Raw genomic sequence first — 16,852 nt, forward strand, 5'->3', positions numbered from 1 at the left:
GTGACCCTGAGCACGTCACTTCACCCACCTAATAATAAAAAAGAGGTGCAACTCAACTAATGTCGTGAGTCGCTGCGGATAATGATAATAATAATAATAATAATAATAATAATAATAATAATAATAATAATAATAGGCAGTTGGTCAGACCTCTTCACTCAAGCCTGCTTTGTTTGAGAGCAGCACTCATTTGAGACACCGCTGTGTACGTTCGCAGTGATCCCCGAGCGCTCAAATCCGCACTGGCTAAGCTCGACAGATTGGCTCTCCGTTTCTGCAGCCGCGGTTCCCGTCTGCGACACCTTTTGAAAGACAAAGTGCAAAGCCGTTGCCTTAGCGTGGAGGGTCCGTAGTCGCCGCCGCCGCCGCCGCTCCCACCCAACATTCAAAAGAAAAGAAAGGAAAAGAAAAGAAGAAGAAAAAAAAGGTCTGGTGACGTCAGAATGAAGTTGCCCGCCCGCATCTCCGTCTGGCAGCGCCCAAGTGCGGAGCGCGCGCCTGTTGGTGAGGACTCGGCCCCTCCCCTCGGTGTCAGCAAGTCTCGCCGGGGGATTTAAATAGGTGGGAGCCGGAGAAGCGCAGCATGTTTGTGGACCGATCGTCTTGTCTGCACCATGCACGTGTGCCTGAGCCTCCTGTGCGTGGGTCCGGCCCTGCTCGTCCCGGTCCTGCTGAGCGCTGCTCACGGATGGAAGGTGTTGACCAACGACGCGACGGAAAACGTACCCGAGTACCAGGGGGGCAGACCGCGACAGGCGGATGCGGCAGAGTCCTCCAACAACAGCACAATAAACCGAGCGAAACACGGAGGACGGGCCGAGGCGCCCAACACCGAGACTTACGGTAAGACGTGGAATCTGAAAACGGTGTGTTAGGACTGTCAATGCTCACCCCTCGACCTTCTGAACTTGTCGCATGTCGAATGTCTCCGTGCGGGGGGTCCGCTTGAGGCTGTTAGCTTACAAACTCCCGGGGCGTGCGGGTAACGAGCAGCTGAGGTGTCGTTGTTCGGTTGTGAGCAGGTGACCGAATCTGTGATCCTTTAATTACACGCAGCCGTAACCATGCGGTGTTCGATACGCGCACACTTTGTGTGTTATGTAAAGTTAATTTTAATATATGATGATCAGCAGAGACCCCAGTAAAGGCGCTATAGACCTCGTCTGCACAAACAGCCAGCCCTGGGTGCGTAGAGTTGGCCATCGGGTGGACTGGCGCCGCTTTTGGGGTTACAGCGGCTGCATTGGTGCCCACCCTGAGCTGTCTGAGCGGGTTACGAAGTTGATGAATGGATGGGTGGCATCATCGGCAGTTCTATGAACTGAACAGACCTTCCCGAAGATGGCGTGAGACGAGCTCAGCTAAAAGGATCAAAAAGTTGTAGCCTGTCCACTTGTACTGGGTCACGAACGCTCACTCACACATACGCCCAGCCGTCAACATTTCAAACGCTGCCTTGCGGGGGTGTCGCCTCGTTTTATTATTTAGAGTGACGTGGACGTGACAAGTCTCTACAGCCACACTAAAACTCAGCAGTTTTGCGAAGTTCATGTCTAACACATATAGGCAGGCGCATTGAAAAACGACCGCAGGTAAGTCTCGATTACTCCGCAAAATTAAATGGCGTTCGGTTAGTCTGCCGCTGTCCGGTTAAGCGGCACTAATACGCGAATGGGGACGAATGTCATTAGGCGGCTGCAGGGCGTGTGAGAATAATCGTACCTCAGTAAATGATGCGAGTGTGTAACGGGCACACCCGAGATCACACCTGAGCGGACCGCACTCTGCACATTATACGGCTTCTTTAATGGCATTTTATTGGGTTGTGTCGTGTGACAAAAAAAAATCGTTTCATTCTGGGGGTCTTTGTACCTGGAATTGGACCCCTGGGTTTTGATAAGGTTCTGAATATGCGGATAAAACAGAAATCTGGTCGTGTAAAGTAAGCGACGGAGCAGATACAAACAGATCGAGGAATCCTGAACTGAGCTCGCGCCTTTTTATGCAATGAGGGTTCTTTAAAAAGCAGGACCCCCCTGGCATTTCAGAAATCTGTTATCATCCATTCATTGTTATTCCTTTTACGGGTCTAAATAAATTAAGGTTCTTTCTGGAACATTTATGTGAATGGAGTCAGAACTTGTCCCTCTATGGCACCTTTTATTGTAAGAGCGAAGCCCTGAACTGAGTGCCAGTACCTGGCAGGACCGACCGACGCACTCCGTCACTTTCGTGGGGCCCCTTAATAATAATTCTTTGCATTTATATAGCGCTTTTCTCACTACTCAAAGTGCTCAGCAATTGCAGGTTAAGGGACTTAAGGGCCCAACAGAGCAGTCCCATTGGCATTTACGGGATTCGAACCGGCAACCTTCCGAATGCCAGTATAATACGTACACTATATAGTTCCGTAAGCGCCTCCGAAGAATTTTATTTATTTGATTATTATCTTAAACGAGCGGCGGCAGCCAGAAGCGAGCGCGATTTAGGAAGCATGTCACCCGTGGCATGGCTGCACTTGGATCTCAATCCTGGTGGTAAGTCGTGTGGTGGGTGCCGCAACGCGCTGCTGTTGTTGTTGTCGCTCCCACCACACGACGAACCAACTGGACTGGGACCCGAGTACAGCGGTGACACCTGAGCGCACCACTGGGACACTGTGAGACTTTTTAGGGTGGCCAGAGTGCCAATCCTGCCACCAAACCCCCAGGATTTCTCTGTAAATTGCAGGGCTGGGTGCAACAACATTTATTTCTATAGCACATTTTCATACAAATAATGTAGCTCAAAGTGCTTTACATGATGAAAAAAGACAAAGTAAGAATTGAAATATGACAACACTAAGATGCAGTGCAGATTGACGTCATACTCAGGACAGGGCAATGGCAGGATAAGAGCCCGACGGAATGGAGTCACTTCTGGCGTTTACGGGGTTCGAACCGGCAAGGGAGCGCCCACGATACCAGGACACGCACGCGCTTTGATATGGGCTCAGATTATATGACAAGTCATTTTTCGCATAACCCGATTTACTGTACAAAGTGAATCTTGGAGTCCGAGTACAGGGTTAGCACACTTTTGTGTAGGGATTCGAACCGTCAGCCTTCAGTTACCAGCACAGGTCCTTTAGCCAGAAAGCCACCACTAACTCTGCCCTTTCTTTCTTTCTTTCTTTCTTTCTTTCTTTCTTTCTTTCTTTCTTTCCGCCTGGAAACGCAGCATTCAGTTGGTGCGCCACTGGTGACGATTTTCAGTTCTTTTCTCTGCGCAATTTAAGACCGAGACCAGTACAAAACCAGTACACGGCAGGTTGGCGTTGGAGGAGCCCATTTAATGCTCAGGGAATCTACCAGCAGGTGAAGCCGAAGCGTGACACCTGGCAAACTCGCGCAGCTTTGCACTTGAACGAGAAATCGCGACCCAAATCCAGCTCACCCACCCCTGGGCACGTGTCCTACACACTTACAGTCAAGGGGCCAGAGTGGTTCTTCATGCAGAGTAATGCTTCGAGCATGGGAAAGGCGCTATATAAATACAAATTATTTATTTGTATTTATATATTTATATACAAATTATTTATTTGTATTTATTATTATTATTACTGGGGAACCATTTTTGGTTCCTTAAAGGCGTAGAGACATGAAAGCTCCAGAACGGACCTAACTGGCGCCATACTACGCAGGAATAGACGGTAACAGATTTCTGTAACACCGACGGCTCGCGATATTAAAAGGACTCTCGTTGCGTACCCTCATTAACGCATCAGGCTAAGGGTCTTAATTTTTTTTTTTATCTGTTGAAGCCCACGATTCATTAAAGAGTTGTTGTTTTTACATACTTGGAAGTTTTCCAAATCAAAGCACCAAAGAACCAGCTTCATATGCTATAGGGGTCCTTCCCAGAATTAAACGGCGTGTAGTCAAGCGGTGGGTTTTACCTGCAACCGCAGGACCCAGTGATTTATTAAACAAGTAAGCCACTGAAGTCGCCGTTGCTTCAGCTGATGTCACCTTCTGTTCCTGATTCACAATCCGGCAGCTCTACATACACAACCGTATTAGTGAATAAAGCATGAACATTAATGAAACGATGAATTCATTAAAAGACGAATACCAAAGATAAGGCACGTTGACTTTTTAACCGTGCGCCGAGAACGACAACGAAAGCTTTAAGAGAAATCCCAACACACTCCGGCTGCAGGGCGCCACTCCATTGTCGCTTTATGTCACACGTCAGTGATAACGCCTGGTTACACTGAGGTTAAGACTGCGGTTATCGGACTCAAGTCAAGTACACCATGTGACAAAAACCTGCAATCCAATTGGCCGTCCAGTGGTGCTACTGAGGCAGAGCAGCTGCGGGGGTCTGCAGCTGGGGCGACTCTCCTCCTCCTGGCGCCCAGCCCGCGCCTTCTACCACCGGGCTTGAGGGACGAGTCTGCCACTCCCGAGGTTGCTGCTCCTCTCACGGACTCTCCACATTTTCAGCTACAATTGCTTTCTTGGGCAGAGCCCAAACCTTACTGATGATGGAAGGGCGTGAGACATTTTCTTGCTGCATTCCTAATCGACGTTATTGGACTCTTTCATTCCCCCTTTTTTTTATCCTAAAACAAACACCCCGCGCACTTGTAATCAACCACAAAAATGCCTTTAGCGTCATTACTGCGCGTATTTAAGAAAGCGAACGACGTTCACTTTGCACGGCGGCTCAAATGCCATCATCCAGGCAGACTTCATTTAAGCGTCTCCCGGGACAGCGACGAATTCCTGCATAATGAAAACGTCGGCCGACACCCAGCGTGGAGCACTCTCAGAAAGTGGAGCGGAACGGGGGACGTCAGCAGCGCCGCCTGCCTATGAAGCGCCTTTTATATGGGGGATGACATGAGGCCAAACCGCCGAAGCGTCTCATCAGGTGACAGTGGCGGTGGCCCTCTGCCTGGGGCTGGTAGGGTTCAGCGTGCCTGAAAGGGGGCAGACAGGACATCATTGAGTTCCTCAGAGGTCCATCGACCACGCACCTCACCCTTCCATAACATGCATGTTCTCTTCGTGCGTCTTTCAGCCCGAATACGACTCCACCTTCAAAGTTATTTGACAGTTTGGGTGCCATCACTATCACCTTGTGAAGGGCAGTGGCGTATAGCTAGGGGCGGCATTATTGGCCAAACGGCTCAGTGCAATTCGTGTGTAATTAGCAGGGTTCGGAAAAATATCAATAATTAATGATAAAAACTCAGATTAACTTATTTTTATCTAGAAATGCTTGTAAAATCTGTCCTTCTGTGACGGCATCAGACACAGCAGTTGAAATTTATGAGGCAATAAGAAAAATAAACAGCAACATTACACTGATTAAAGAATTTCTAGAAAGATCCATCTATCTATCCAACCCGCTATATCCTAACTACTGGGTCACGGGGGTCTGCTGGAGCCAACACGGGGCAGGAAACAAACTCTGGGCATGGCGCCAGCCCACCGCAGGGCACACACACCAAGGACAATTTAGAATCGCCAATGCACCTGACCTGCATGGACTGTGGGAGGAAACCCACGCAGACACGGGGAGAACATGCAAACTCCACGCAGGGAGGACCCGGGAAGCGAACCTCAGGTCTCCTAACTGCGAGGCAGCAGTGCCACCCACTGTGCCATCCTTCTAGGAAGATAAACAACTGATTTACAATTTATAATTTCGTTTCGTTATCAATCCGAATGCGTTCTTGCTCATCCCCACCTATCACTTGTACACTACACGGGTTCTGGTTTTCGTAGCGTAATTATATCCATCCATCCATCAATTACCAGCCCGCTATATCCTAACTACAGGGTCACGGGGGTCTGCAGCTGGAGCCAATCCCAGCAATACAGGGCACAAGGCAGGAAACAAACCCCGGGCAGGGCGCCCGCCCACCACAGGAGTGTAATTATATTAAACTAATAATTGGAACATGGCTTATCAGTGCAGCGTCTATACTATATTCTTGTCGATGCTTATAAATAATTATATGTGAAAAATTATTGCTGTTTCTCTATATATGCAAAATGCATCTTAATTTTTCTCTATACGTCATTTTAATCCATCCAGCCATCCATTATCCTAACTACAGGGTCACGGGGGGTCTGCTGGTGCCAATCCCAGACAACACATGATGCAAGGCAGGAAACAGACACTGGGCACAGCGCCAGCCCACCGCAGGGCACACACCCACATACCAAGGACTTTTTAGGATCACCAATGCACCTCACCTGTGTGTCTTTGGACTGTGGGAGGAAACCCACGCAGACACGGGGAGTCTGTCATTAATTTCAAGGCGCCCTTCTCACCTCCTGACCGGATTTATGTGTGCCAATCTTTGCTGGAAGACCCTCTTAGTGTGCACCTTTCCTCCTCCTCCTCCTCGTGCATCTCGCTCTCACACTCCACCCCCAAAGATACGAGTCCCAGGTTCAATTAAAATGCTGATTTGATCAAATAAGTTACAAAAGGGCCCCTCAACACGATGCACATGCTCACAGCTCTCTTCTCTTCTCTCTTTCTTCTCCATTCCACACTCAACTCCAGTGGCCTGGGTGCAGGGTCTCCAGCCCACCTAATGGCACCGAGGGCCAGCCCAATGAGTGATGCTGTTTGGGCTGTAGATGCCCAGGTTGGGTCCCCTTGGACTTTTGCTGTTTGGGTGACCACACACAACCTTTAAAAACAGCACAAATATCCACATGCTGCCAGATTAAAATTTCAACCGCACCACACTTCCTGCACATCTGGCAACCCTGACTGGGTGAGGCAGAGCAGCTCCTGGGATTACTTCTGGTGCCAAGGCATGGAAGTGTCAAGAGGAAGCCTCACAACGTAGGGGTAACAGCACTCACGGAACTCGACAGGGTTTGCTACATGGGACTACCGTTCCCAGCATGCTTTGCAGATGTCCGCCCAGGGATGCTGCCACCTAGCGTGTCAGGGGAGCATGTAGCCCTGACAGACTGCCACCCCTTGTCCTTCCATCACACTTCCTCAGTCTGGGACTTCTGCACTGGCATCTTCTGCCAACCCTGCCACTCTTCCTTATCCATTTGCCACCTGGACCTTTGTATCCACCAGGGGGGCGCACACTCCCTGGGAATGGGTTCATTATGATTGCAGCATGTTACTTAACCAGAGCCTCACAAAGTAGGGACCATTAATCCCAGCAGCTCCCCCTGGTGGCCCCCGTAGAACCCAACAGGGCTGCCCCACGGGACTACAGGTCCCAGTACGACCTGCGGGTGTCTGTGTGAGGATCCTGACCCAGGGGTGCTGCCACCTGTAGTCCTGACCGATTATTCCCCCCTCCCCCACAATGGCCTTGTTGCAGTGTGTTACTTAAACAGAATCTACACAGATATAAAAATAAAAGTCTTCATCCCTCCCCAGTGATACGGCAGTGATGTTCTGCTGCAGAACCCAAAGAATCATGGCAGAGAAACACTTAGCTTTTGTTTAATGTTGGCCTACACTGCAAATAATAACTCAAAGGAAGCTCTTGACAAAACCCGAAACTGGAGTGGGGGTCCCAGGATGTGGGTTTGGTGGGAGGAAGGCATTGTAGGCACAGGTGGCGACGTTGCCCGTCCGTCTGTTGCTGAGCTTCCATGATTAGGGCAAATGTCTGAGCTTTTATTCGTTCTCGGTGGTTCCTGAAACGCGAGCGTGCAATCTCCAGACACGGGTGCCCTTTTACTTTGTGGGCATAGCATGAATAGAAAACGGCACACGGTTACCTCAAGCCATAAAGCGACCACTGGGCCCACCGCCTCTCCTTCACTCGCCAGCCCGAGTTGTTCCCACTCATCTCTTTTTCTCTGCTTTGTCAGGTTTGCTTGCCTGGCAATACCCTGGCTGGTGGCTGGCATATTCTGGGCAGTTTCTGCGGGGCTTTTAGATTGAGTAAAATAAAATCAACTTCACACATCACAGTGCCATGTTTCAAATCATTGACTACAGACACCGGGCCAGGGAAGGGAGCCCATCCTGGCAGGGGTGCCAGTCCCAGCATGCCATGCATTACACCGTCGAGTGAAGTGGTTACTGTAAGGGGTCCACGGACGTAACTTTAGGTAAGACCCTCTCCTGGGTGGGCTGGTCCGAGTACCCGGACCAACGTGCATCAATAGCATGGCACACATGGCGTCTCTCACATTACACCTGCATGCATCTTCCTAATCTAAGCAGAGGTGGAGGTGGAAATGACCCAACTGGTCATAACTGGTAAACTCAAGTGGATTTCAGGGATCGGTACATTTGGGGGTCACATGCTCACAGCTACCCACACTGCCCTGCTTGATGGAATGGTGGCCCTAATGGTGTCCGTTCCTGCCTCGTCTCCATAAGTTTTAATACTCTGTGAACTTGCACTGAAACAGCCAGCCAGTGTTTGGGGGTCTTAGGGGTAACATAAGACAAGACGCGTGATGAGACGGATACAGTGCAGTCCTGAATGGTGACGCAGTTTGGCCACCATTTCCAGTGTCATCGGGTGCTGCCACGTCTTGACTTCACTGTAGCTCACAATATGAATGAGCCAGAGGTTGGCATGTGTGTGCCACCTTAACAGTGTCTTCAAGTAAATGTTAATGTCCTGGCTCTCAAAGCGGGCCTTGTCCATAACCAACTGCCGCTTCACCGTCTCCTCTTTCTGCCCACCCACAGGTACGTCCAACTCGAGCTGCCAAGAGCTTCGTTCGACGCGCTACATCATCGACGGGCCGTGCCGCAGCAGCAAGCCTCTCAAGGAGCTGATCTGCTCCGGCCAGTGCCTTCCACCCCACCTGATGCCCAACTCCATCCTGCGAGGGAAGTGGTGGCGACAGCAGGCTTCGGACTACAGGTGTGTCCCCGCTCACTCCCGCACGCAGCGCTTCCACCTCCTGTGTCCCAACGAAGAGGTGCGGACTTATAAAATGCGAGTGGTGACATCGTGCAAGTGCAAGCGCTACACCAGGCACCACAACCAATCCGAGTTCAAGGAAATGGACAAGACGCCCACCAAGCGCCGGAGAAGCAAGGCCTCCCAGGCTGTACGGGCCAGAAGCCGAGGGCATCGGCCCGAGTCCCAGAACGCCTATTAAGGGGCAGCAGTTTATTTGGAGGGTTGCTGATAAAAGAGCAAAAATAAATAAATAAAAACGGGGCAACCACAACAAGAAAACTGCACCACGTGAAGTGAAACTGCGTGCCAACCCGGCTCAAGGGAACAGACTGACTCCTCGCCATTACGCATAACTTCTTACTTTTGGATACGCGGCTGCAGCTTTTAGTCTTTTGCACGACAGCCTGAGGGTGACGGCCACTGGGCAATGGAAGAGGGGCGGACGTGTCTGGAATCTTCTGCTGGGGGCGCTGCTCCACCATCTTCACCCTTCACCGGACATGTGGAGACGTTCAGGAGGGGCTATCTGGACATACCGGAGACCCCTATTGTTGAGTGGGAGGGAGGGTGGGCGCATTATAATTGCTATTGTGTGAGGCTGGCGCTACGGGCAGCAAATGGACTGCAATGACACTTGTACCATCCCAGTGTTTGGGCCTGGCTGGGGTGTCTTCTGTGGGAGCCCCCCCTGTGTTCTTGTGGGCAAACACCTGCGGCCATTTTGTTTTTTTGATTCTAATGAAGAATTGGTGAGCAGTATGGGGTGACCTTTTATAGAGGAGGGTTCCATTGAGGGTCGGTTTTATTGCCAGTAACAATGCCATGGAAAAAGCGGGCGGTGGGTTTAGAAAACATATGGATGGACATTATGGAACATACAAGAAAGGCATCGATAATAACATCTTCAGTCCTGGGCAACCCAACGATATTCACACCGTTCCTCTAAAAAAGGGGGGACGCCTTCAATGAGCATAATTAGGGTATCATGGCTCGGCAGGATGCATGTGCTCTTGTCTTGGGGGCACACAGAGCGTCTCCCCCGAGCCGGCATTCCGTGTCTGCCCACAGTCCGCAGTGCCTCCTTCCAGGAAAGCCCCTCAAGAGCCCAAGTTCCTATGGTAGGCTTGCACGCCACTCCCACCTGGAGCGTGACTGGGACAACAGAACATTAGAAGAGGGGCGGGTGGGGGGTTTGTCATTAAGACTTCCATTTCTTGCCATTTAAGAAAACCACGACGTCACTTAAATCCCGGTCAGGGTGGCCGTCGTGGCAGAGTGGGGTGTATGGTGGGAAGGAGAAACATTTAAAGTTCTCAATGAGCCCAACCTGCTTGTCTATGCGGGAGGAAAACACAGACGGACAGACGCAAGAATCTCAAAGTGGCATGGGGTTCAAACCTGGGATAATGGGTATGTGAGGCACTAGCACCAGTGCCAGCCACTATGCCATCATGCCACCCTCACTCAACACCACCTCATACAAAAATCTATACACAGATGGGATCGCCTCCATGGCCCTCACCACCAAAGTGACAAATTCTGATAATTCTGCATCACCATAGCAGTACTTCAGATCCATTCATTAACATGGCACCTTATATACGCTATGCTGCTCGCCTCCTGTAGCCTGGCGCTGGCGGGCCGCCGTTCAGTTGAACCCGAGTCCGGTCCGAGGCTGTGAATGAACTCGTCTCCGCTTCTCTTCTGTGCCTGAAATGAGTTAAAAAAAACAAACAAATAAGTGACTGCTGCAAAGAATGAATTGTGTATTTATTTGTTTCCTTTTCTAAGTTATTTATGCAAATATTTTGTGTAGTTCTATTGATTAATATTATTGCCATATAAAGTATTAGCATATTATTTGAAAGTTGGAATAAAATATAAATATATATATATTACTAGCAGAAAGTATTTTAAACCTGGCTGTTGTGTGCTTCTTTGTCTGAATTTGTTTAAGGGGTCATGAGCCTTCATTGGGGTGGGGGGGGGGGGGCATGGGGGGGCTCTTCAAGGACACAAGCAGACTGGGAGTGCCCACTCACTGCCACCGTCACAGCGCAGCACGCAAGTCACACACCACAAGTCACCCCCTGAGGCTCTAAAAGGTTGAGGGGCTGCAGACTTCGACGTCAGATGCCTGATGGGACGCCGAGATCGGACCCTCGGAATCCCGGGGTTTCACATTCTGCTGCTAAAAGACTGAAAACGGACGGAGAGCAACCAGAAAGTGCTTACTGCCCAGAATGGAGATGCACTGCAGGGGTCCGCCCGTTTGTCTGGTCACATAAGATTTAGTCCTCTACAGTACTTGAGAGCTTCTCGAGGTCACTACGGGGGTCCCCAGTGATTCGCAGTCACTAATTGAGCTCATTTGTTTCATTTGCTGCTCTTCCTCCTTCTTCTTCTTTTGCATTGAAAAAAAAAATCATAGTCGTATTAGATGAACGTTTCTAATAAACTAGCGGTGTAAACCTGAGCTGTGGAAAGCCCGGGCTCCTAGAAACCATGGATTGTGTCCCTTCAATCGATCAATCGCGTCGTTGTGCATTCACGGCTAAGCAAGTTTCTGTCTCCTCTGTGATATCGTTTTACCGAAGGGCTCTCCTCCATTGTCTACCTGCGGCTAAGTGAGTTTCTCTTTTTTCGGTGGTTTCATTTTGCCGATGTGTTCGTCTCCGTTGTCTGTTAACGGATAAGTGAGTTTCTATCACCTCGGAGGTTTCATTTCACCGATGTGCTCTCCTCCGTTGTCTACCTGCGGTCATGCAAGTTTCTCCCTCCTTGGCGATTTCGTTTTACAGATGTGCTTGTCTATGTTGTCTATTAATGGCTAAGCAAGTTTCTCTTTTTTTGGTAGTTTCATTTTGCCAATGTGTCCGCCTTCGTTGTCTACCTGCGGCTAAGCGAGTTTCTCCTTCCTCAGCGATTTTTGTTTTGCCGATGTGCTCATCACCGTTGTCTGTTAACAGATAAGTGAGTTTCTGTCTCCTCTGTGATTTCGTTTTACCGATGTGCTCTCCTCCATTGTCTATTAAGTGAGTTTCTCTTTTTTTCGGTGGTTTCATTTCACCAATGTGTTCGCCTCCGTTGTCTACCTGCGGCTAAGCGAGTTTCTCTATCCTCTGTGATATCGTTTCACCGATGTGCTCGTCTACATTGTCTATTAGCGGCTAAGCGAGTTTCTCTTTCCTCAGCGATTTTTGTTTTGCCGATGTGCTCATCACCGTTGTCTGTTAACAGATAAGTGAGTTTCTATCTTCTTGGAGGTTTCATTTTACCGATGTGCTCTCCTCCGCTGTCTATTAAAAGCTAAGCGAGCTTCTCTCTCCTCTGTGATATCTTTTTACCAATGTGCTCGTCTACGTTGTCTATTAAGAGCTAAGCGAGTTTCTCTTTCCTCAGAGGTTTAGTTTTACCGATTTGCTCGCCTCGCTTGTCTATCAGCGGCTAAGTGAGTTTCTGTTTTCTCGGTGGTTTCACTTTGGCAACAGAGTCGCCTTCTATGAGCTTCATGCTGTACACCCGCACTTCTGGGCCGGCCGGACACACACACACACTTCCACACATTGACGTTTATATATAAGATATTTGTAATTCTGTCATCACTTTAAGTGCTCAACGCTCTTTTATCGTTTTCCTGCAGACCTTTGCTCCCTACATTTGATGAGGAGTGCGGCAGACGTGGAGGCAAACATTGACAAACACTGAAAGACCACAGTTACGCAGCTCAATCAAAAAGTTTATGGCAATTTGAAAAACGACACGGGCAGCCACAAGGGGGCCCCCAGGATTGAAATTGAGAACCCCTGCTGAGTTTTAAGCCTAAACGGGACAACTGAGGTGGACAAATCTGTGGGTACCCCCTCCACGACAAAAGAAGGCCCCCCACAATCATCTGTGAAATAACTCAAAACTGACCACACTCATTGGCGCCCATCATTCCGTATTTCACTAAACTCAGACTTGGTTTTCAGGTTTTGGTTGCGCAGAATAATTCAAATAAGAACACAAATGGACAACAATGACGGGACCCCTAACCTCATATTTGGTTGCCCATCACTGCACACAAGCGATTCCTGGAGGTCCCCATGAGACCCCTGTCACCTGTCCACAGGTCATGTAACCCACTTGTCCTGAGCAAACTGCTCCAGCGGGGTCAGGTTTGAAGGGGTCTTCTCTAGACTTCATGTTTCAGTTCTTTCCATAGATTCAAATCAGGGCTCGGAGAAGACCAATGTTTTGTTCTTCACTGTTCTTGGGGGCTTTCAGCTGTGGGTTTTGGCTCCTTATCCTGTTGGGAGGGTCCATGACCTGCGACTGAGATGATCTTTCTGACACTGGGCAGGACGTTTCACTCCAGAATGTCTTAGTGGTCTTGAGATTTCATGGTTCCCCACACAGACTTGAGGCACCCCATGCCAGACATAACAAAGCAGCCCCCAAAATACAAGTGAGCCTCCTCCATGTCTTTGAATGCTTCATTTTGTCATCTGTGGTCATCAAGCTGATGGGATTTCCCAGAAAGCTCCACTGTGGTCCCATCTGTCCAAAGCACATTCACCCAGAAGCACTTTTTAAGTGCTTTTTCTTCCATTGAGCCCACTGTCCCTCAAACACCAGTGTCTGGTGTGATCAGACACTGACGGACCTCCACCTTGGAGCTCACCTTGGATCTCCTTGGACGTTGTCCTTGTCTTTTCATCTATTCTCACTTTTGTCCTTTCTGGGCTTGATGTTCCTCTTTGGTGGTGGGCTGCAGTTCCATGTGGACCTTCAACGTCTTCATCACATTTGTAACTGCTGCCTGAGAAACTTCCAGATGGTCTTGCAGCCTTTGTCTTTTGGTCTGTCATTTCCATTCTGATCTCCTCAGTGTCGACTCTCTCATTCGCTTTCTCTGGTCCAAGTTGAGTGTGGGACACACGATGACACCAAACAGCAGAGTGACGACTTTCCTCCATTTCATTTAGCTGAATGACTTATTACACAATTGCAGACGTGTGTGTGATACGAATTCAAGAAAACAGCGAGTTTGACAAATCATTCGAATTGAGGGTCTTCTCTAGAGGTCCCAATCATTGTGACCAGGCCATTTTAGAAGATCTTTGTACAATAAGCTGCTGTCACACTTGCTCTGCTTTACTTGATGACATCTCACTGGCATGAAAGGACAAAGGGGACGACAGCCATTCGTGTCATCACTCTTTGGGGCACACTGTACCTTTACATTGGGGGGCCGACGGTTCTGCCCACGTCTGTATAAACTGGACGGTCAGAGCATGAAAAATCAAACAACGCTTTGTTTGTGGATGTTTCTTAATCGTTTTATTAGGGCATACAAACCTGCCATTGCCTTTTGTTCTGCGTGTCTAACTACTTTTTTTTCTTTATTCTTTGAGTTGTCACTAAGTATTTTGGACTGAGGGATTTCTTTCGGCACACGTGTTTGATCTCCAGCAGCTACACTAAAATGAACATTGAAGACGGAACGGTGAGATATGGCCAGCGAGTCCCACCCTCCGCTAGTCAGTGAGCCAGTTACCCCAAGCGAAACACTCGTTCGACGTTCTGTCAGCCAGCAGAAGGCCGTCATGTCAGCTACCACTGATGATTCTGGCCATATAGCCAATGTGTACGAGCCACTTGCTAGTTATTTACAGTGGTGTGAAAAAACTATTTGCCCCCTTCCTGATTTCTTATTCTTTTGCATGTTTGTCACACAAAATGTTTCTGATCATCAAACACATTTAACCATTAGTCAAATATAACACAAGTAAACACAAAATGCAGTTTGTAAATGGTGGTTTTTATTATTTAGGGAGAAAAAAAAATCCAAACCTACATGGCCCTGTGTGAAAAAGTAATTGCCCCCTGAACCTAATAACTGGTTGGGCCACCCTTAGCAGCAATAACTGCAATCAAGTGTTTGCGATAACTTGCAATGAGTCTTTTACAGCGCTCTGGAGGAATTTTGGCCCACTCATCTTTGCAAAATTGTTGTAATTCAGCTTTATTTGAGGGTTTTCTAGCATGAACCGCCTTTTTAAGGTCATGCCATAGCATCTCAATTGGATTCAGGTCAGGACTTTGACTAGGCCACTCCAAAGTCTTCATTTTGTTTTTCTTCAGCCATTCAGAGGTGGATTTGCTGGTGTGTTTTGGGTCATTGTCCTGTTGCAGCACCCAAGATCGCTTCAGCTTGAGTTGACGAACAGATGGCCGGACATTCTCCTTCAGGATTTTTTGGTAGACAGTAGAATTCATGGTTCCATCTATCACAGCAAGCCTTCCAGGTCCTGAAGCAGCAAAACAACCCCAGACCATCACACTACCACCACCATATTTTACTGTTGGTATGATGTTCTTTTTCTGAAATGCTGTGTTCCTTTTACGTCAGATGTAACGGGACATTTGCCTTCCAAAAAGTTCAACTTTTGTCTCATCAGTCCACAAGGTATTTTCCCAAAAGTCTTGGCAATCATTGAGATGTTTCTTAGCAAAATTGAGACGAGCCCTAATGTTCTTTTTGCTTAACAGTGGTTTGCGTCTTGGACATCTGCCATGCAGGCCGTTTTTGCCCAGTCTCTTCTTATGGTGGAGTCGTGAACACTGACCTTAATTGAGGCAAGTGAGGCCTGCAGTTCTTTAGACGTTGTCCTGGGGTCTTTTGTGACCTCTCGGATGAGTCGTCTCTGCGCTCTTGGGGAAATTTTGGTCGGCCGGCCACTCCTGGGAAGGTTCACCACTGTTCCATGTTTTTGCCATTTGTGGATAATGGCTCTCACTGTGGTTCGCTGGAGTCCCAAAGCTTTAGAAATGGTTTTATAACCTTTACCAGACTGATAGATCTCAATTACTTCTGTTCTCATTTGTTCCTGAATTTCTTTGGATCTTGGCATCATGTCTAGCTTTTGAGGTGCTTTTGGTCTACTTCTCTGTGTCAGGCAGCTCCTATTTAAGTGATTTCTTGATTGAAACAGGTGTGGCAGTAATCAGGCCTGGGGGTGGCTACGGAAATTGAACTCAGGTGTGATACACCACAGTTAGGTTATTTTTTAACAAGGGGGCAATTACTTTTTCACACAGGGCCATGTAGGTTTGGATTTTTTTTCTCCTTAAATAATAAAAACCATCATTTAAAAACTGCATTTTGTGTTTACTTGTGTTGTATTTGACTAATGGTTAAACGTGTTTGATGATCAGAAACATTTTGTGTGACAAACATGCAAAAGAATAAGAAATCAGGAAGGGGGCAAATAGTTTTTCACAGTGTGGGACACACGATGACACCAAACAGCACAGTGACGACTTTCCTCCATTTCATTTAGCCAAATGACTTATTACACGATTGGAGACGTGTGTGGGATACAAATTCAAGAAAACGTCGAGTTTGACAAATCACTCGAATTGAGGGTCTTCTCTAGAGGTCCCAATCATTGTGACCAGGCCATTTTAGAAGATCTTTGTACAATAAGCTGCTGTCACACTTGCTCTGCTTTACTTGATGACATCTCACTGGCATGAAAGGACAAAGGGGACGACTGCCGTTCGTGTCATCACTCTTTGGGGCACACTGTACCTTTACATTGGGGGGCCGACGGTTCTGCCCACGTCTGTATAAACTGGACGGTCAGAGCATGAAAAATCAAACAACGCTTTGTTTGTGGATGTTTCTTAATCGTTTTATTAGGGCATACAAACCCGCCATTGCCTTTTGTTCTGCGTGTCTAACTACTTTTTTTTCTTTATTCTTTGAGTTGTCACTAAGTATTTTGGACTGAGGGATTTCTTTCGGCACACGTGTTTGATCTCCAGCAGCTACACTAAAATGAACATTGAAGATGGAACGGCGAGATATGGCCAGCGAGTCCCACCCTCCGCTAGTCAGTGAGCCAGTTACCCCAAGCGAAACACTCGTTCGACGTTCTGTCAGCCAGCAGA

At 48.3% G+C, this 16,852-nt stretch overlaps 1 protein-coding gene across 1 annotated transcript; it reads left to right on the forward strand.

Moving 5' to 3' along the window:
* The first annotated feature begins 491 nt into the window (after positions 1-491).
* On the forward strand, positions 492-10,829 carry sost (sclerostin). Its single transcript, XM_028819501.2, has 2 exons — positions 492-843; positions 8,692-10,829. The coding sequence occupies exons 1-2, from the start codon at positions 615-617 to the stop codon at positions 9,108-9,110; spliced, it is 648 nt and encodes a 215-aa protein (XP_028675334.2). The 5' UTR covers positions 492-614; the 3' UTR covers positions 9,111-10,829.
* The last annotated feature ends 6,023 nt before the right edge of the window (positions 10,830-16,852 follow it).

Source organism: Erpetoichthys calabaricus, chromosome 14 (assembly GCF_900747795.2).
Source record: "Erpetoichthys calabaricus chromosome 14, fErpCal1.3, whole genome shotgun sequence".
In the NCBI taxonomy this organism is placed as follows: Eukaryota; Metazoa; Chordata; class Cladistia; order Polypteriformes; family Polypteridae; genus Erpetoichthys; species Erpetoichthys calabaricus.